The 21,614-nt window shown below is 38.3% G+C and overlaps 2 protein-coding genes across 7 annotated transcripts; both read right to left on the reverse strand.

The window, feature by feature from the left end:
• Positions 1-983: 983 nt before the first annotated feature.
• Positions 984-6,672, reverse strand: LOC126632820 (uncharacterized). Of its 2 annotated transcripts, none has more exons than XM_050303316.1 (6): positions 6,369-6,672; positions 4,579-4,670; positions 4,287-4,463; positions 2,640-2,738; positions 1,991-2,233; positions 984-1,567 (listed from the first exon to the last, which is right to left on the reverse strand). In XM_050303316.1, exons 1-6 carry the CDS (start codon positions 6,655-6,657, stop codon positions 1,151-1,153), a joined length of 1,317 nt encoding a protein of 438 aa, XP_050159273.1. In that variant the 5' UTR covers positions 6,658-6,672; the 3' UTR covers positions 984-1,150. The 2 variants fall into 2 exon arrangements, with proteins under 2 accessions (XP_050159273.1, XP_050159274.1); XM_050303317.1 differs by having other exon boundaries at positions 4,579-4,659; positions 6,369-6,517.
• A 7,134-nt stretch (positions 6,673-13,806) lies between these two features.
• On the reverse strand, positions 13,807-21,614 carry LOC126631925 (uncharacterized ATP-dependent helicase C29A10.10c-like). 5 transcript variants are annotated; one of them, XM_050302130.1, is made up of 10 exons: positions 21,444-21,614; positions 19,203-20,634; positions 18,550-18,588; positions 17,875-18,063; positions 17,604-17,699; positions 17,351-17,510; positions 17,103-17,235; positions 15,265-17,025; positions 14,444-15,151; positions 13,807-14,306 (listed from the first exon to the last, which is right to left on the reverse strand). In XM_050302130.1, the coding sequence occupies exons 2-9, from the start codon at positions 20,560-20,562 to the stop codon at positions 14,723-14,725; spliced, it is 4,167 nt and encodes a 1,388-aa protein (XP_050158087.1). In that variant the 5' UTR covers positions 20,563-20,634; positions 21,444-21,614; the 3' UTR covers positions 13,807-14,306; positions 14,444-14,722. The 5 variants fall into 5 exon arrangements, with proteins under 5 accessions (XP_050158087.1, XP_050158086.1, XP_050158085.1 ...); XM_050302129.1 differs by having other exon boundaries at positions 13,807-14,286; positions 17,351-17,513; XM_050302128.1 differs by having other exon boundaries at positions 17,351-17,513.

A 21,614-nucleotide genomic window follows, 5' to 3' on the forward strand; every position in this document is an offset into this window, starting at 1 on the left:
TATAACTGAGCACCACATGTGCTGTCAAAAAAACGCTTTTAGCCCTCCATGAAGCAATTTTAAACCATACCCTAATTTAGTGACTTTTTTTTTTTTTACTTTCGTTTCTAAAGCTGTCTTTCGAATAAGCTCTTTTGGCTGTGAGAAAATGCCTATAACCCTTTTTCGATGTGAAAGATTTAAATGTCATGATGCGCAAAATGAGTTTATCTGTTGAATATGTAGAGCATTTTGGAGGAAATTAGGTCGACTCTAAAACCGATTGATCGTATCGTATGAGACGCACACGTCGGGTTAGAGTCACTATTCTAAAAATTATCATCTTGCACCACCTAGGCTAGGCAGCTGCTCACCGGCCCGATTAATGTCTAAGTGTTTGAAAATTAAGAAATGACCCCTAGACCTGCTGAGACACCTATCTAAACCACCGACGCACCCGTCTAGCCCTCCCAGGCCCGCCTAGCCCGTCCAGACCGGCCTAGGCACCTGCCTAAGTCACGACTCACTTAAACAAAAAAATAGATAAATTTCATTTTGCATTGTATTTTTTTCAATAAATTGTAAGAGATTGTTGCAGACTTAAATGAACACACATTACATTATGTTCCCTTGTTTTCAATGGTTCAATACTTCATAATATATATGTTAATGTATTTTGTAGTTTTTTTTTATGAAATTACATATATTTTATGTACAAGCAGATACTTATTTACATGAAACATAATAGACTTAAATCCATCTACCTAGGCGCCCACCTAGGCCTTGTCTAGCCGCCTAGGCTCTAGACCCCAGCCCGCCGCCCAACTAGCACCTAACGTCGTTTAGAACCTTGGTTAGAGTCAAACTCGACGGGCATTTTTAGGAAACGAGTTCGACTCGAAAACCGACCTTTCGCCTGTCTGCTCTTAAACACCACCATTCTTCATGCGCTCTGGAATTGGAATATTGTTCTGCAGAATGAAGCACACGAAACAAAGAACTGCTAAATGCAAAAATCTCTTATTTGAATTGTGTACTTCACGAGTTCCAACTAACTTCAAAAGGCGAATTCATTCATTGAGTCTCCAAAAATTTCTCAAAATAAATTGACAAGTAGAGTTGACGATACATCAGTTAAGTCACCATCATCTACCTTTAGCCATTCTTATACTCAATGTACACCTTCGGTAGCATTTCCGGTACTAGCAGCCACCGTCTCATCATTGTCTGAGACTTCCGGTTCTATCCCATGGGATGAAGAGATGTCTGTTTTCTCGTCATCAGAAGCATCAGAATCTGAGTCTAACTTGAGAGAATCTAATGAAAGAGCAGCACTGGTAACACCAGGTTCTGAGGCCGCCAAAGAAGGGTTTCCTCTTGTCCAAATTGTGGACATCTTCTTGTCATCCTCTTTCATCCTTTCGGCATATTTATTTATATCGAAACCAGAAGTATCGTTTCCCCCGAATGCAGCCTCCAGTTTATCCATATCAAACAGATCCTCCATTATCTTCTTGGCGTTGTCGTCATCCGAGTAAACAAACTTCCCTTTGTTGTAAGTCTTTGGCTCTAGAAAAGGCTTTACCATCTGCAACAAAGAAAGATATTATTAGCATCAGAAGAACCCAGCTGATACATTTTGGCTGTAGATTTCACCCATGTTAATGGAAACCTACAAGTACTAAGCGACTAGGATCCTCTCTATTTGGAACTTTTCTAAACCGGGAAAAGCAAATGGCCAGCTCCTTGGAAACTGGAATGGCATAAGATACAAAGAAACCGCTTATTACTAATAATTTATCAGGCTAAAAAAATTGGCACTCTTCCGGTAGCCAAAGTTAGGTGGCTATTTGCAGTTCATATTCCCAAAACAAGACACTGTCAATGACAAGGCCAAAGCTGTATAATGACAAACTGAAAGTGTTGCAGCTTCATTATAAATGATCCTGTAGGAGTATAATAGATGTAGCGAAAAAGTTAAAACAAGACAAAAAGCATCAAAGGGACTTACCGAAAAGAATGGTTCAAAAAACTTGGGTGGATTGTACAGTATTGCAAGTCCTAGGTGTTCTGGATAACGGTCTTGTAAAACATGTGCAGTTTCCCGTGTCACCTTCACAGAAATATTTGACAAATTGAAACCTTCGAAGTCTATCATCCAAACCATCTGCTCCTGACCTGGAGGAAGATTTAAAACAGCGTTCTCCATGCAATATACCAAATATTTAATCTGGCCCTTCGTTGACTTTGAGTTCTACAAGAAAAATACAAAAAGTTAACAAGGCAAATTAGTTTTCTTCTGAAACTAGGATCTCCAGAGCATTGGATATGCCTATAAATTATAAAACAGCAGATCCCATAAAAAGGATTTCAAAAAGATGAATATAACCAATGATTTTGCCAATAATGGTGCACCGTCGTCAATATGCTTATTATCGGAATGTCAAACAAGTTATTTTTGCAAAAAGTATCAGCTCCAATACATGAATTTTTGTTTAGGTGAGATGAAATAAGTTGACGATAAAAACAGTTTTACAGCAGGATAAGATCCCAGACGTAGCTACTCAGAGACCAACAAAATATTCTAATCTAGAATAATAGCCTAATTTATGAAATACAGAATATTCATGGAGGTATCAGAAGAGTTTAGAAGATAAAACCTGACAACGTGGTCTCATGACGAGAACTGGTCTCCCATGCTTGTCGAAATAATTCGTTCTGTAAATCTTCCCTGTTACTGCTTCACGAGCTATATCTTCCTGTATTAGAAATGAAAATGATGAATTTGTAAGAACATAGTCTCTTCAGTAACCAATACCATATACTGCAAGAACCGGCCTCAACCATGAAGACTCCAGTTGACCATTGCAGTATCTGGGTTTGAAGTAATTATAGCTGCTGGAGTCTGATAATTGGTCTATTAATTATTTCAGTTACATGATATGTGGGGTTGGATTCAGAAAGGACTGCTGATGGGCCTAGGATGAACTATTACAAAATACAGAGATGTCAACTGGCCCTCATTGCGTGCATTGAACAAGAACCAAATAAGCCATCTCAAGATGCATTGCAGAACAAAGATAAAAACCTTATGTTTGCATGAGGGACTTTCAAAGTGCCAAGGAAATTTAGACTCAATGGTTAAAAATACACTTGGAATTTAAAGGTCTTCGCCTAAGTCGGTAAAAGATAGAGTATTTTGAGTGCAAGTTCATTGCAAATGGAGGCTCAAATGAGTTAGGGGTGAGGATTGGAGATCAGGAAGTACCAAAGAGCGACCGCTTACCTAGGATCTATCTTGCAAAAGAACAGAGAGTTGGATGGAGACCTCAACCATAGAATACAAGCTGGATAGATGAAGTGGAAGAGTGCATCCGGTGTGTTGTGTGATCGTCGTATGCCACTGAAGCTCATGGGAAAATTTTATAGGACAGCAATAAGGCCAGCAATGCTTTGTGGCACAGAATGTTGGGCGGTGAAGCATCAACACGTACATAAAATTGGTGTAGCGGAGATGAGAATGCTTTATTGGATGTGTGGGCACACGAGAAAGGATAGGATTAGGAATGAGGATATCCGAGGTAAAGTAGGAGTAGCCGAAATTGAAGGAAAGATGAGAGAAAATTGGTTACGGTGATTTGGACATGTGAAACAAAGGCCTACTGACGTTCCAGTTAGAAGATGCGATTACGGGACAGAGGTTCAAGGCCGAAAGGGTAGAGGAAGACCTAGGAAGAAACTCTAAGAAAAGACTGAAGAATACTTGGATCTAACGGAAGACGTGGCACAGAACTGAGTGCAATGGCATTCTAGAATTCATACAGCCGACCCCACTTAGTGAGAAAAGGCTTTGTTGTTGTTGTTGTTGGTTAAAAATACACTACATGGACACCACCATTGAACTACTCAAGCACTACAAAACTACTAATAAAACACTACAAATGCACTACAAAAACAATACATAAGAAACAAGGGACTTTCAAATGACAACCTGAAAGGTGTCATCTGAAAGTTCTCTTGAATGTACTGCATCTAGTCAATTTCATGTTCCTCTATCTAATTTTTGCAGTGCATTCCTAATAAATTTAGCCTAAATTTCATGGAACTTTAAATTCCCTCATCCAAACATAGGGTCAAGGAACAACCTTCAGAATTTTATATCAGGCTTTATTTGACAACTAGTACCCCCATCAGAGTGGCGAATAATCACGTTACAGAAACCTAAGGAGTGATGGATACTGTTCTAAGAAGAATGAAAAGGTACAATCTGGATGAATTCTGACTATAAGGCTATGAAAGAAGCATACCCAACGAATCTCCTCCGGTTTGTATTCTGACCTCCACTTTAAGGTAGCCTTTAACATTTTAGTTGCCTTCTTGACATTCCAATTTCTCGCCCTTAGATACCTTGAGATGCATGCATCCGAACAATAGATGGACAACTTATCAGGCAATGGTCCTATCAGCTTTTTCACTTCGTTAATCTGCAAACATGAAGAGTGTTGCAGGGTAGAATCATCATGCCCCGACTTATAGGATTCAAACAAATTAAAGAAAGCACTTATAAAATGCTGAAAGGAGAACTTTTAATGGAGATACCTTTGCCTGCTGCTCTTCACATGATAATTTCTTCTCAGAGCCATTTGACGGGGATTTCTTTATTCCCGCACTCATAGTTTTCTGAGAAGACTTGGTAAATCAAAAATAAAGACTCTGTAAGTACTAGTGTCACTGTCATGTACCCATTTCAGTCCCCTCTCCCCAATCCTTTAACATATAGAATAAACAAGCAAAATCTGTAATAAAAAGCTTGTTCTCTATCCTATGAAAAGCAAAACGAATGCATGCTTCAAGAATGACTAGCACATCTCACGTGTATCTACTCTGACAGAAATTTGCCCATGTATGAGATCTAACTCATTTATATTATGTTTTAATTTGTCAGGAGGTATATTACATTTTACAAGCTAGTTACATCAATTACTCAATCATTTTTATAGGGGAGAAATTACTGATCCAAGTACTACACAAAGTTTTAATTTTGTCAGGAGGTATTGCATCTTACAAGTACTAAATAAATGTTTTCGTTTTATCACGAGGTATGTTACCTCTGTTAATTAATCAACCATTTTTAGCAGGAAAAAACTGCTAATCCAAGTACTACATAATGAAAAAGACACAACGGAAATGAATGCTTTTGAATTCATCCACAGTTTGAGAAAAATTTATTTCAGGTACCTATTTTAAAGATCTCAATAATGTCAGTGGCTGCATTATTGAAAGTTAGATTCTCTGCTCTCAAGTTATCGGATTTACAATTCACTCTGTGCCCCCAATAATTGCTTTCAAATTGTTCAAAAATAAAACTTCTTCTGGATTGCTACAAGATTATGTCACTTAGCATGGATCTTTAGCTGACAGGATCACAAAATTCCTTGGATATCTTCTCCCGAGATTATCCTCTATTTCCCACCTTTGAGGAGATGTACATGGGATCATAAGTTAGTTCAAATAGAATGCCTCATCTTCATCTCATTTTTGGATCAAACATTGTTTTATCAGCAAAACAAACTGAACCTCTGTCATTTGACATTTTCACGATTCCACCAATTATGGCAGTCCACAAATCAATTGTATAACCTAACATTGATGTGCGAGAACTTTACCAAGCAACATATGCAATCACTACTAACGAGATTACGCTGACATTCTTAACAGCATATGCACACCCCTCGCTATTACCAGGGAAGCCTAACAACAGTTTGCCTAACCATTCCAAATCATCGAAATCTAACTCGGAACCACCAGTCTGATTCCAAACCCTCGTTTTCAAATTATTAAGTCCTAGTAATTCAGACTTAAAAATGCAATTGTTCGCAACTATCCCGCCATTCAGACTATATCTGTTGCCATCCAAATTACTACTATATCTACTCAACTAATCAACTTAATAATCCCTTCTGTTACAGCTTTTACATGACAACATTGGAATCACCACTCTCCTCATAGTATCATCCAAATCTACCTTAAACCATAATGTTTCGACCGACATTCAACCGACACCCCAAACAAATGGGAAATCTGCCGACATAAAACACCATGTGGGTTTTTGTACTCAATTCAACTTCTCAATTATTTTAGCAAATTACATGTGAAATAATTCATAAAACAATCAAAATTCAATCCCATGGGTTATCTTTATATTCAACTAAATATCACAAAATCGCATTTTAACTAACATAAGTAATTTAGTATGCAACCCAGCCCAAGACACCAAATCACAAACATCATGGTAAAAAGACAACCTTTTCAAGTAATAGAATTGCAAATCGAAACCGCCCCAGAAATATTAGGAGCATAAATCTAGGAAACAAAAGACAAGATCGCACCTTGACCAAACAGATTGAGGAATTTTGGCGGAGCTTCCCAGGAAGTGATGATCGGAGCTGCTATTCCGGAGCTCCTCAGTTGTCCCAAACTGATCAACTGTGAAAAACAAGGCAGTATTATTTCGTGTAAAAACAGACACTGAGAGAGAGAGGGCGGAGATGTAGCGGGTTTGGACTTTGGATTATATATGAAGAATATTACTTGGATCGAATCAGGGGTGTCGCTGACATCTGGTTGAATTTCCAAAAACACGTGCTCTTTCAATACATACACTGTACATATATACATATAATATATATATATATATATATATATATGTATATATGTATTTGTGGCTTGGAAGGCACATATGATCTGGATTTTTCATTGCCGTAACCCATTTGTCATTTATGTGTGGATCGTAGCAGACGTATAATTCTTACAAGTGAAAAACGACCGAAATGGTGGGTGAGACGTTTAAGCAAATGCCGGTGTCTGAAGGATATCACATTATTTTATTATTAAATATTTGTGGTTTTCTTCCAGTAAGAAACTCGAAATTTTTAGAAATATCATATTTAGCTTATTCAGAGATGTACATTATAGTTTTCGTAAATATCATTATTATATAGGTAAATTATATAGTAGCCTCTTGATTTGAGGTCTATTATAATCTCATACAACATCTTTAAAACATTTTACTTTCATACCTCATGTTCTATTTTATTTCAAAATAATACTTCTGTCATTTTCTATCCATTGATATGTTAAACGCTAACGTGGCTACCACATTTATGCCAAATGTGTGCCACGTGGCCAAAAAAATAAATTTAAAAAAAAAAACCATACAAACCCAGAAACCCCCCGACCCACTTCTCCATCTCCTCCCTCTTCACCCTCCCATCCCTTCTCTCTCCCCAGACCCACACCTCCCATCCCTTACAAACCGTCACCCTCACCCTTCTTCTCTAGTTCACCTGTGTCCCGCCGATGCCGTCTTCCTCCTCAAATCCCCTGCTTTGTTTATCCAAATCCATCAAACAAAACAAAAGCAACACCAATTTCACATCTTTACAAAAAAATTCAGAAACGCCAATTAAACCCAAGCCAGTCGAGAACACAGTCTATTCGGATCGGGGCCTACGAGCTTCAGTAAATTAGGAGCAGTGGGTCGGATGCTGTGACCGGATCGAGAGGAAGGGGGTTCAAAAGATGCAGCCTTGGGGGTAGCCATTTGTGTGGGCAAGCTTCCAGTGCACGAGGTCGGAGAGCTCGGGTTCATGGTGGTGGATTTAGGGAGGGAAGAAGACAGTGAATTTTTTTCCAGTTGGGCTAGGGTGGTGGTGGGTCGAGCCGGTGGGGGGATGATGGTTAAGGTAGGTTGGGGGGAAGGGTGGGAAAGTTTATGGGTTTTTGTTTGCGGGGTCGCGTGGTGGGGGGGGGGTGGGGGGAAAGGTGGGAAAGTTTCTGGGTTTTGGTTTGCGGGGGTAGGGGTTGCAGGGAGGTGTCTCTAACGTTTTTATTATTATTATTTTTTATTTATTTAATTTAGAAGATTAAGGTTTAAAAAAATTAAAAATTATTTTTTTTGCCACTTGGCACAAATGTGGCAGCCACGTCAGCACTTAACGGATCAATGGATAGAAAATGTAACGGAGGTATTATTTTGAAATAAAATAGAACGTGAGGTATGAAAGTGAAATGCTTTAAAGATGTTGTATGAGGTTGTAATAGACCTCAAACCTAAAGGGCTACTATGTAATTTACCCTTATTATATTGTACCACCATGTGTGCTAATATTTTAAGGGATGTGTCATCCACATGCCCCATTTTACTTCTCACACATCCTTTGTTAATTTATGTCCGTTGATCTTCTTCAATTCATCCGATCCGACTGCCAAAAATTAAAGAGGTGTGTGAGAAGTAAAAAAGAGTGTGTGGATATCACACCCCTATTTTAAAAGATGAAGCGTCAACTAATAATAATATATCAGATATTTGTTAAAAATAGGGTTTAATGTAGTATGAATAAATATAATCTCTCTGATAGGCCAAATCACCAATATCATTTGCTAATAAAACTTTGGTGTCACTTTTAAAAAGGGTTTCAACTTTTCAAAAGAATTTGTTATGCTACTTACTATATATTAAGCAATGAGCAATTTGCTAAAACAAAATCACATGCTTGTATCATTGGCAAATGCAAAACATGTGTTTCTTGTGTTGGCAAACAATCAGTCAGTTACTCTTGTGTTGGCATACACATGTTTCTTGGTCCCTTTTTTAAAAGTGATTACTTCTTCTTTTTCTTTTTTTAAATATGTTTAGAATTTTATATCACTTAACAAATTTAATGAATATCATACCTTTGCATTTAAAAAAAAACAAATTTAATGATGGAAATTGAAAAGTTAGCATACTAGACATTTTTACCTTTTTAGATTTTATATTGATGAAGGGAGTTCTCTTAAGGGTACGGCTATCCACACATTTTTTGTACCTCTCTTGCACTCTCTGTTAATTTATGTTATTTGATTTTATTTAATTTATTTGATTCAATGACCGGAAATTTAAGAGAATGTGTGGAAGGTAAAAGCAAATGTGTTGATAACACCACATTTTTTTTAAATAATAAGTATATCTCTCTTTATAAATTTTCTAGTTTTCTAGTTTTGATTCACCTAATTAACAGATGCCTTAATCAACAAAGAATATCACTTGTTTCACCTTAATCGAATGATACTATTGAGCAGCGCATCATGTTGCATCTTGTACTTCTAAATGCGGGGAAGGACAATACTTAGGTATTGCCTATTCGGTGCCCAATTTAGTCACTATATTATGTGGCCCAATAAGATTGTAACATCTGTCCATTTATACTTTCTCAAATCAATGTAACCAAACACAAACTTTCCCTTTAAACATGTGACCAAAGATAACCTTTCTTCTTCCTCCCTTCCTGCCAACATCAAAGATCTCAGCCCTAGCCCCCTTTCTCCTCCATCAAGCACACACACTTCTTCCTCCAACGTTTCCATTGATTAAGGCCAAATCGAATATGACCTTACAGGGCTGGCCCTAAGGGTAGCCCAAGTAAGCGCCAGCCTAAGGCCCCCAAATTTTTTTTACGTCCTGCAATTAACATATAAATACAGAAATTTGTTGGTGTAGTGGAAATGTTCGGCTCTTTTTTTTGGGGGGGGGCCTTGAGTTCGAAACATGGAACTACCTTTTTAGTCACTAGTTTTTTCTTGTTTTTCAAATTTACTCTTAATTCATCTGTCCAACTCCCAATTTACTCAAGTCCGCTTGCAATCTTTTTTTTTCTTTCAACTTTCCATACTCTCCATTTCCATCAAATGTTTAAATCAACTATCACATGGTCTTGAAGATTGTACTTTAAGGTAATGAAAACTATGAATTTATATGTTGCTTTTCATTAATTTTTTAGTCAATGGATTATTTTAATAGTCGATTCGTTAATGTTGACACATCCCAGACTAGCTTCGCCGTAGCACGATATTGTCCGCTTTAGGCTTACCATTCCCTCACGGTTTTGTTTCTAGGAACTTAGACGAGAATTTCTCAATGGATCACCCATCCTAGGAATGCTCTCGCCCAAACTCGCTTAATTTCATAGTTCTGATGGAATCTGAAGCCATGAGCTCCCAAAAAGCCTCATGCTATATGGAGGGGAATATGTACATATAAGACACTTCACCCTCTCTCCATTGGTCGATGTGGGATCTTACAATCCACCCCACTTAAGGGGAACCCAGCTTTCTCGCCAGCACATCCGTACCGAATGGCAGAGTGGCTTTGATACCATTCTGTCAGCCACTGAGTATCATCAAAGGTTCACGAATTTATCCCGTTACTGTCTCGAGACTGTTGTTAATCCCCAGGAGATGCTTCGTTTGTTTAAGAGGGGAACTCGCTAGAAACTGCGTTCTATGGCAACCACTACTCCCTGTGCTACCTATTAAGAGTTCTTTGAGGTTTTACTTTGGGTTGAAGATTCAGAGAATGCTCTTGATGATGAGGATGAGGATGATGACATGAATGCTCAAAGAAACAGTATCATGAGGCAATCCTCATTTGGTCCACGAAGGACTCAGAACTTTAAGAGAAGCGGAAATAGCCTTGGATCAACCAACGGGGGTTCTAACTCTGGTATACCTCGTAGAGGCATCAGATCCACTGGGAAGTTCTCGTGTGAGTTCCCAGAAACAAAACCATGAGGGCGTGGCCCAAAGCAGACAATATCATGCTATAATGTAGTCGATCTGGGATGTGACAAATGTGATGTTGATTTTCGAAAGAAAAAAAAAAACAAAGAGAAACAATTGGTGTTGTTGAAGTTATTATACTCGTCAATCAAGTTTTATTATTTTTCACTCTCAATCTTAGACTCTTGGCTGCAAACATTTAGTACATTTGCATCTAAAAACATGAGACGTGTAATATTTGTATATTTATCTTCTTTTGAGTTTTGATATTAATTTTAATGATAATTGACGTGGAAATAGAATTTTTTATGTATTTAGTGAATTCCTCTTATACATATCAATGTCTAAAGAACTAAAGATATTCATAGAATATTAGGGCTCCAATTTGAAGGTTTGCCTAGGGCCCCAAATTCTCATGGTCCTGTGACCTTATCACCACCAACCTATCTATGCAGCAAATCTCAGTGCCCTAGTATTTTCTAGACTTATCCTCTGTGACTCAATTTCCAAATTTAATTGAAGATCATGTTTAATCGAGAGTCGGGTGTTGATTTGATCGGATTTGCAGAGGAAGAAGTCAAATTTGCAAAGGAAGGGCAACGAGGGAAAAGATAAGTTGGAGCGGACAAGGGTGGTTCGACGGAGGGGGGAGGTTGGAGGAGGAGGAGTTGGGATGGGATCCGATCAAGGGCTTCGAATATGCAGATTGGCCATAGCAGGAGTAAAGGTAGGAGAAGGTGGGTGTTTGTTTGTCAACATAGCAAAGAGTTTGAGAAAGAATTAAATAGACAGGTGTTACAATCTTATTGGACCACATAATATGGTGAGTAAATTAGACACTGCCTAGCCAACACCCAAGTATTGTCCTATAGGGAAATAGGCGGAATTGTGTTCAACCTGAGTGGTAGTTTAATATTGTGACTAAGGATATGTAATTTAATAATACGGTTTAGTGATATTCTTTTGTTGTATTTATTTTCACTTGTAAAAGAAAGCTCTAAGGTTCGATTTTCAGCAAAGACGAAATCGAACCAAATTATTATGGGTAACTTATTGTGAAGCTTGATCTACTCAACTCCTTAATGTAAATAATATCATATGTGGTAAAACAAAATATCAACACTGATCTCCATATTCAAAATAAAATAATTTCTATTGTTTGACAAAAAAATACTAGATACAATCACAGTTTTTTTTTTTTTTCCTTCTGTTACTTTCTCAATAATTTATCTAATTCAAACACAAAAATCCCATTTTCAGTTACTTTTCCCACCAACCATTGAAAAGGCCTTGAGGTCCATCTTCAATCATGGAAGGCTAATTTTAATCCAGATCTATTTAATAGTTGTAAAAGGGATAATATTTTAAACAATTGTTTCAGGGTATTTTTTTCCATTGTAGCCATGGAATGTTATTTATTAGCCCCTTTTATTTTAAGGATGTGCTATCCACGCATCATTTTTTACTTCTCACACACCCACTTAATTTCTAACCATCGAATCAAATGAATTGAAGAATATAAAATGACAAAGATTAAAAAATGATGTGTGAGAAGTAAAAACGGATATGTGGATATCACACCCTTTATTTTATTACTTTTTAGTATATTGAGAGAACTATGATAGAGTGTTGGGTTCATACCCATACATTCCACATTTAAAACTGTTTTCTCTCTGAAATTACTGTAATACTTTCAAACCCTTCATTTCCCCTTAATAATAATATATTTCTCTTAAAAATAAAATAAAATAAAATAAGAGAAACTATATATATAGTCACTCATTAGTTGGGCTTCCCAAAAAGGAAAAGCCAAGTGTCGGGGCTGGCACTTTGAAGAGCATTTCCAGTGTAGGAATGCCTTCTCAGATAATAGGCAACTCAATCCTCTTAAATAAATAGTAATTACCTGTAATGAACAGTAATTGCCCAAATTTATACTAAAATATTAGTTTTATGTTATAAAATAGTAAAAGTTAACTTTATTTTTAATTTTGAATAATAGTAAAAGATTAGTTGAAAGTATTCGAAAATATTGAAATGTAGTGCAAAGTAGAAGAACATTGTTACATATTCATAGAAAAAAAATTATAATTTTTTATATTTTTAATTGTTTTTTTATAATTTTTAATAATTCAAATGGTGGCTGACTTCGTCAGCCTTATGTCACATAGGCAATGCGTTAGGCTAGATGATTATTGTCTGACTTCTCCATCAGGCTCGCCTTAGATCCAATTGCCCGAGTGGGCTGGAGTGTTTAGGGAAGGGGTGAGAGTGAATTGGATTGCCTATCCCCAAGACAATAAGCAACTGAAGAATTGTTCTTAAACCCTTCCGACGGCTGAGTTGAGGCCTAAAATATGCCCATTTGCAAGAAAAACTTTTGGTTGGAGACTGATCTGTATCATTTTGGAGGTAATATTGGTCAAATAGCTTTGGTTGGAGTTGCACAATTGCCACCATGCCCAAATTGCCCACAATGTACAACTCAGAGATTTGATTATTCAGCAAAAGGCAGCCAGAGGATTCAAAGTACACGTCCCCAAAAAAATAAAAAAATTCAAAGTAGAGATCATTCATGACCTCTGCATGTTGCTACTCTGGCAATCATTTGCATGTGCCATGTGACATTTCCTGTCCTTTACAAAACAAGGGTGTGATCCTAGTTAGGTCATCACATCTTGTGATGTAATCAAATCACCACTGTTTTTGGATTGTGTTGTGAAAAAAAAAATGTTTTTAAAAGTAGCGGGAGTAAAGCTACCTCTGCTTTATGCTGTTTTGAACTTGTAATTTTGACAAATAACCTTTTTTTTTATTTACCAAACAAAAATTTAGCCCAACTTTTTTAAATATTACCTTTAAAATAATTTCAAAAATGTCAAACCAACCCTTAGTCTAGTAGTAGTAATACTAGTTTTTCTAATGTTAAAATACGTCCCAAGTTTGAATTTCTCCCCCTGTCAAACCCCAAAATTGAGGAGAAACAATGGAACTAGAATTTGTATGAGTGCTTCATCATTATCCTAGTTAGCTCCTCACATGTGATTATGCGACCAAGATCACCATTGTTTTTGGTCCTATTACTCGAGAAGCAACAACAAACAACCAACTCGCCATTAGCTCTAAATCTAATAGTAGTACTCCTCATCATGTTAAAATACGTCCCAAGTTGGAATTCCCCTGCCTGTCAAATTCCAAAATTAAGGACAAACAACGGAACAAAAGGCAAAAGCATAAAAGGTAAATTTATACTCGATTCCACAACTGAAAGATGTTATGTACATGTTAGTTGACACTACAAATCGATTTTTCTTTCTAATGCAATTTCTGTACTTCCACCATTTCTATACAGAAGATTGTTGTAAATGCCACCTTTTGGCATGTATGTATGTCACTAACTAACCTTCAAACAACAGGAGGACAAAACAACATATTCTTGCGTATCCAGACCACGAATTTACATTCACCTTTCGTCTACTATCTGGTCACCGTGCACGTCCGAAAATGTCCATAGCATCATTCAAATGGGAACTTCCTACATTAAACCGTTTAACTTGCCACCGGCGCCAAGAATGGAGGAGTCGGTGAGTATGCTTCCGCGAACAGAGCTTTTGAGTCATCCAGAAGCTTTCCCCTTTGTATCTCTGTAGCTGAAGTCGTCAATTGAATCAAAACAGGAGCGACATTACCGTAACAGGAAAAGCGTTGCTGTGACCACCATATGATTCCTGAGTTATTTGGTATCCCATACATGAGAAGGTATGACACTAGAAGGGAAAAGGAAAACTACAGAGCTATAAAGCATTGGTCAAATTACAAATACATGTTTCAGGGTTTCAGCACATCAAATGATTTATCGTTTTACCTCTGAAGATTGTGAGGTGGTGAATCGTCGGCAAAAGCAACTTTATGCACAGGCCGACAGCCCCTGCCAAGTCCCCCTTACTGCCAAACTCCTCAAGTAAGTGAAAGAATATGCAGCACAAGGCTCAGCCTTTCAGATTTAAGGCATCAACTTCAGAAATCGGCACAGGAAGCTAGTCCTCCAGAAGCCTTATGGCAGACGAGCAAGAGCTGCACAATAGGGAAAATATAGAATGCCAAAAAGCTCCAATGACGCAAAAAGAGGATTCAGAAACAATAGCTAGATGTCTCTCCTTCCCACAACCCCAGCAGGACCATGCTTCTTCTGTATACCATACTGCCAGGCATCTCTAGATTTATCACCTGATTGATCAAAGTCGTCCAAGGAATTCTCATATGGAGGTTTCATAGGCCGGTAACTTCCATTCCTAGAAATAACTGATACACCCAACTTCTCATCATCTTCTGACGGTGTTCCTGACCTTGATTCCATGTGCACATCCATTGATCTATGCCTTGGTCCACCAGACCTGAAACCCCTTATATTAGAGGAAGGCTTTCCTGGTAATGGAGCATAAGAAGGTACCTTTGGTACCCGAAATTCTTTGGGAAGAGTTTCTATGTCCATAAAACAGTTCCTGGCTTTGGCATCGGTAATCAATGCAGCCCAGTCGTCACACTGCATTAAGGCACTTGCATTCCCCATGACCTGTTAAAATATCCAGATTGAAATTAAAAATGCAAACTATGTACGTGCAGGTAGAAGGTGCAAACTTGTCTGTAATTAGTATAAAAGGAGGACAAAATAGAAGAAATCCATACCCAAAGAGCCCTTCTTGCACGAGTGAGAGCTACATTCATACGGCGGATATCTGCTACAAAACCAACCCCATGAGTTGAAGCTCGCACACAGGACATGATAATTACATCACGCTCTTGGCCTTGAAAAGCATCTACTGTGTTGATATATATATCCTTCCCTTCCTCTGAATTTAAAATATCCTCAAACTCACGTTGGAGGCATTTGAGTTGCAATTTATATGGTGTGATTATGCCGACAGAAACTTTCCCCAAACCCAATGCTTTCAAGGACTTCTGGAGATGCTCATACAAGCGCACACAAAACTGTGCTTCGTGTATGTTCTGATAAGAGACAGATCCCCCTCTGTGGGACTCCCGTCCATGGGAAATGTCAAAAAATACATAAGGTCTAAGTAAAGGGTCCTTGTAATAGGTTTCATCAGGTAAATTAGCAACACTTTCACTGTCAGTGAGGCGTCCTTGGTAGAAGTACCTTGAAGGAAAATCACGTATTTGGGGATGCATCCTATACTGCACAGATAACAACATTGTTGGACATTTTGCTTGCTGGAATCTTTCGAAAAGACTTCTACTGTATAACAAGGTCCCAGCAGCCTTGCTAATAACTGTTGCGGGAAGCTGCTGAGGATCCCCAACAAGAACACATCGTGCAGCACCAAGAGAAAGGGGAGGAAGAACTCCCACTTCACTGGCTTGCGCTGCCTCATCAATCACAACCATATCAAACCCATGAGAAAGACGAGAGAACAGCTTGCGACCACTGCTTGAAACAGTAGTGAAAACAATCTCAGCCTCATTGGCAAAACTTGCCTCAAGATTAGCTCGAGCTTCTTCCAAGTTAAAATTGCCACCAGCACGAAACTTGCTTTCTAAAATAAACAGGCGAGATAGCTCAACTAGAGTTTTATCCCTGTTTTCAACAACAGCTGCAAGAATCTGCAGCAATGCATCTCGATTCTGGTCCCGAGCCACCAAAACATCAGGATCAACACCAACTGATCCTTGGGAACGAACAGCAGCAGCTGCAACAGTAAGGTCTCTTTGAAGATTAGATATCTGCACGGACAACTGAGCTTCACGATTTCTCAACTGATGCATCCACCCTAAAACTTCCTCACGGTTCTTAACCAGAAGCTGTTCAGTTCTCCGCTCAACGGATACAGCCTGGGCAGCACGTGTCTGTGAATCCACACCTACTCGGGCTACATCAGGTCGATAAACTTTCATCTCGCCATCAATGAATCCACGGTCAAGAACACGGGAAAGAAGCTCATCTGTTGCAGCATTAGAAGGGGCGCAAACCAACATTCTAGGCTTTGGACAGAGCTTGGGTAGTGTACGAAGGAGATTCTGGTCCATGTTCTGAAGAACCTCATCTATTGATCCCGTAGCAACATTATCAAAGTTGGTCTCACTATTTTGCTTATAGCTTTCAGGTGCTAGTTTCTTCAGCAAAGAAGTGTAGTACTGCTGATACTGAACCAGATGGATGACGTTTAGCATTCCCCAGACCGTATGTGTCTTACCTGTTCCTGGAGGTCCTTGAACAAGCGTAAAAGGCCATGGATCTTGCCTCTTTCCACCACTTGTACCTGCAGCTGTATGCATTGCAGCCCATTGGATTGCTGATAGCTGGGGCCCATTAAAGGTCCTATGCAAATGATCAATGAAATTCGGTGTGAAGCATTCTGGCATAGCAGGGGACTGCTGCTCGTATTTTGGAAAGTGTTCAGGACTGGGCCGTAGAATTGCTGCTTGCATCTGTTAAATTGTTCACTCAAATTATTATTCACAGGAAAAAAAAGAACATAGTCATTACTGATGCAAAAATTTGTCACCTGCATATTCAGACGACGAAATGCATGCAGTGCAATATACTCGCGCTGGGTGGTTGCTAGAGAACCAAGCACAGTTAAATACCAAATTCCTTTGGGCTGTAGCTTTCTTAGAACATGATCATCATCAACCAAGCTGGAAAAATAATATCGGAGAGAGAGGAAAGAAAAAAAATGTAAGCATATTTGCTACAAAAATACTAAAGGAAATCAAACTAATAATCCAAAATCATAGGAAAAAAATATACCACCTGTTAGAATCATAGGAGTCCCCAACATAAAAATGAAGGATTGCCCCTGGGGGATCACGAGTATCGATAGGAATATGTCGCCGGACAGTACCAGCCACACGCCCACTGATTTCAGGCTCCTCATCGCCCTCAGCTGAAGAGTTGTTCCTTTTGGATCTGACTGCTTGACATAATAAGAGTGAATGTAAGGAACATATCAAAAGCATCAATATCGAATGAAATGATTTCACAGAAAAGTATTCACATATCAGACCTGATCCAGGCCGAGGAGTTGAAAGAACTGCAACATCCCCCTCTTTAAATGTCCACTTGCATTCACTAACTGGAAGGACTATTACATCATACCACCCTAAGCCACCAAAAGTTACACCTTAGTCAGTTCACAGAACCACGAAAAAAGCACAGGTACTGTAAGCTATACTGGCCAACCCTAAATAAATGGCTAGCCTATTTTATTTTCGTTATTTCTAAAATCTGTACCCTGATGTATCACTAAAGTAGGAGGAAACAAATTGGACATGTACCTCTCTCTCTCCTTTCAATGCTTCTTACACGAACAGTTATATGAGCATCTCTAGAAACAGCCTCTGTTAATTCCTCCCAGGTGCTGTAAAGTTGTGCACGGCATTCTTCAAACAGAAGCGGTTCAAATACTCTAACATACTCCTCAACAGATTCAAACTTTTCAGGAACACATTGGAGGTCAGTCTCCCCTGTTGCAACAAAAAATAAAAATTCAGTGGAAAGAAAAATGATTTTGAGGGGGAAGACAAAGGTAAAACCACAAGGAATAAAGGATAAACGTATATTTGCTAGGCTATGAGAACACATAACATAAAAAGCAACGATATAAGAACCATTTACATGTACCCTGGTCGCAGCCTACCAACCAAAGAGAACTTCCACATGAACTAGAAGCTGTACAAGCTTTCAGCAAATATAAGGTTTAGAAAATAAATAAACAAATAATCACAGAAATATAGGTTACCAAAACAAAATTACAGGTTACAGTTGAAACTTCAAGTACTTAAACAAACAAGAAACCTACAATAACCAGTTAAAATTCCAGACAGAAAATGTAAACTTGAAGGCTGCTCTTAGTATTAGCTACAGATTAACTATATTATGTTGGCTCAATAACAATTAATACTATGAAGGAAAATCCTCCCAATAGGCCCTCCTGATAATTGCACACCCACCAAATGGAGCTGTTGAGATCTTGTCCACTGTTTGGGGGCCTGAGCAATAAAATATCAACTTTTACAATTTACAAGCTATAGAGAATCACAGTTACCAATTCCTTATTTATTAGAAAATAAAAACCAAATAATGCATGCTGGTCTGTTGTGTGTGTGTGTTTTTCTAAAGCTTGTCCGGCGGCTGCTGCTCTGGGGCAGAAATATATCAAAGCATGTAAAACTTCAATTGAAATATTTACACACCCCCAACCACCGCCCCTCCAAAAAAAAAAAAAAAAACTAACTAAAGAGATTGAAGATAGTAGGAACATTACACTATGAGAACATTTGCACACAAGAGGGTATGTGATGATGATACGGATTACAAAGTGAAATTGAGAAAATCAATGAAATATGTTAACATGGAATCTCGATTTCACAATATAATTGTCATCACCTTCCAATCTTTGTGTGCTATGAATCTCATAATGTAACAATTGGAGGGGCATGGATCACTGGCATAAGAAAATTCGGAAAGCTGTTAACACACATGGCCTAAAGTTCCCAAGAGTAAAAAGAAAGAAAGAAAGAAAGAAAGAAAAAAAAAACTGGGATACATGTTACAACTATTCAACAGTAATGAACATAAACAGAAATACAACATTACTTTATACCTGGGTGATGCCAAAACTTCTCATTTGTAACCTCCCTTATAAGACGCTCAACTGATGTGTCTTGGTATGTGTTACTGATTGCCGTTTGCTTCTTGGCAGGAAGAAGTTTCTTGTTTCCAGATTTGGAATCCATGGAGCTTTGAGTGATCAGAGCTGGCTTCCTATTAGCAACATGTGAATTCTTCAGCTGCCTTGTATCCGTGGGCTGCTTCCATGAACTCTGCCTTGGAATTGGCGGTAAGACCTCTGTGGAAGGATCATTGTCACCATTTTGCCTTCTGGTCCTAGACAGTGATCCATAACTAACATCCCCGTTAGTTTCAGACTTGGAATCACTAGACTCTGCGGCAGTTCCTCCATCATTACATAAAACATCAACTTGTTTCTGGTCCTTAATCATTGATTGTGACTGCTTTTCCCCAACACAATCTGCAGGCAGAGTAATGGTACGAACGTCCTTCAAAGTGCGAGTTGTAACAGGTGAGGGAAAGGTCTGTCTTCTTGGTGTTGAACTTTTGATAGTGCCAGCTTGCTTAACATCATCCAAATTAAGGAACATTGTCTGTCTATTACGTTTCTTTCCCAGCTTTGCTTCATTCTGTTGGCTCAGCTTCCTCTTCATTGGATTATTTGCACACTTGAGTGCATGGCTGGCTTCAATGCCTTTAACTTTTTCTTGTTTCAAAACCAATCCGTGTTCATCCTGACCATCCATGGCTGCCTGACCTTTAACATTGCTGTCTGAAATGCGGCTACTAGTACTATTCTGATCATCTACTCCTAAAGAAGTATGACTGGTGTTCTTATCCTTGAGACCTTCTGAAGTTTTAATATCACAAGAACTAATATCTGGAGCAACACCAGAAGCACATTCAACAATCCCTCCCGATTGTCCTTGTAAACTTGTACCCTGTTCATGCAAACTGCCAGTTCCACCTGCTTCAGCAGATCCCTCGGCATCATCAGACCACTCTCCTTCTTCTCTTTCCACAGATGGACCATTTGCAGAAGCAGAAGCTAAACATGGTACAGGTTTCATGTCCTCATCATTACTTGATTTAGATACTGATGTATATTTGGGATTACTATCTCTTGATTTCTCGTCAGCATCACCTTCAAAGCCATGAGCATTTTTTGGCCGAACAAAAGGTTGAAAACCTGACACAGACGATGCATGTGAAAAAGCATGATTATTAACAATTCTTGGTGCAACGGCTGCTACTGCAAGCACTTCTGAAGTGTGGGGGTTTGAAGAAGGAAGTGCCTTTTGTGGCTGGAAGCTGACGGCGCCATCACTCTCTTCATTATCCTCGGTAGGGGGTTCATTGAGATCAAATAACAACCTTCCTCGAGAACCCATCTCATATGTAAATACATACAAATTAAACCGTATTTCCAAAAAGGTTGAACTGGTCAATTTCGTGATTCCCTCCTAAGGAAAAATTCAAACGAAATGCATACAGTTAGGAAACAAGAAAACATCACAGGATAAACGCTCGCATTAAATGGAACAAATTGGTATTAAAACATTAATCAAAGAGTTATAAAAGTTCAGCCAATTCTACATGCCAGATCAAGGAAACCAATCAATCGACAACGTTACAAGAAGCAATCCAGTATCAAATAATAATAACTAAACCACAAAACACACACACAACACACACAGCATGCTCAAATTAACAGTTATCAAGCTGGAACGATTTCGAGAACATGAAACAAAATCATACAACACATTAATTTCACAAAATTATTACTACTTCAGAATGCATAAATTGGTTTTCCAAACAGCACATAATCAAATAAGCATAATTTACATATATACAACCTAGCAGAATAAGCATACACGAAACCCTAACAAAAAATAGAAGGAAACAAAAAACCCCAAATTTGAAAACGCAGTTCCTGATCCAATTAAATTCAAAATTGCCTACTCAGATTGAAATCCCAATCCCAATCCCAACCAGCTGACCTAGCTTTTCGTTTCTAGGGTTTCATCATCAATAACCAAACACTCCAAATCCCAACACAAATCCGAAATCTCAAAATCCCAAATCCCACTCCCATCCAAACAGATCCACAATTCCTTCACCCAAATGTTCATGCATTCATCAAATTACTCCCACCTAAAGATTTAGTCTCTAATCAAATCCCATTATTCATGCTACTGATCCTCCGCATCAACAAAAATTAAATTCGGAAAAATTAAATTAAATTTTAAAATATATTGGGCAGAATTATTACCTCTTTTCAGAGCTTTCGTGTGGTGTATTTATCAGATGGAAAAATAATAATTATTTAATTTAACCAAAATTAAATAAATTTGGGAGACGGAGGACTCGCTGTAGGGTGAGGGTTAGAGCGAGAGGGCGAGCGAAGCTTGAGAGAGAGAGGAAAATATGAGAGAAAACAAGG

This window comes from Malus sylvestris, chromosome 8 (assembly GCF_916048215.2).
Source record: "Malus sylvestris chromosome 8, drMalSylv7.2, whole genome shotgun sequence".
NCBI lineage: Eukaryota > Viridiplantae > Streptophyta > Magnoliopsida > Rosales > Rosaceae > Malus > Malus sylvestris.

Bases quoted from the DNA above. Each gene is read 5' to 3' on its own strand.
- LOC126632820 (XM_050303316.1), bottom strand. From the start codon at position 6,657: ATGTATATATGTACAGTGTATGTATTGAAAGAGCACGTGTTTTTGGAA. The intron at 4,464-4,578 runs GTATCTCCATTA...TCATGTTTGCAG, and splicing joins GTGAAGAGCAGCAGGCAAAG to ATTAACGAAGTGAAAAAGCT. The intron at 1,568-1,990 runs GTAAGTCCCTTT...TCTTTGTTGCAG, and splicing joins TTTTTGAACCATTCTTTTCG to ATGGTAAAGCCTTTTCTAGA.
- LOC126631925 (XM_050302129.1), bottom strand. From the start codon at position 20,562: ATGGGTTCTCGAGGAAGGTTGTTATTTGATCTCAATGAACCCCCTACC. The intron at 18,064-18,549 runs GTGGGTGTGCAA...TTGTTGCAACAG, and splicing joins GATCTCAACAGCTCCATTTG to GGGAGACTGACCTCCAATGT. The intron at 17,236-17,350 runs GTGGTATATTTT...TTATTTTTCCAG, and splicing joins GACTCCTATGATTCTAACAG to CTTGGTTGATGATGATCATG.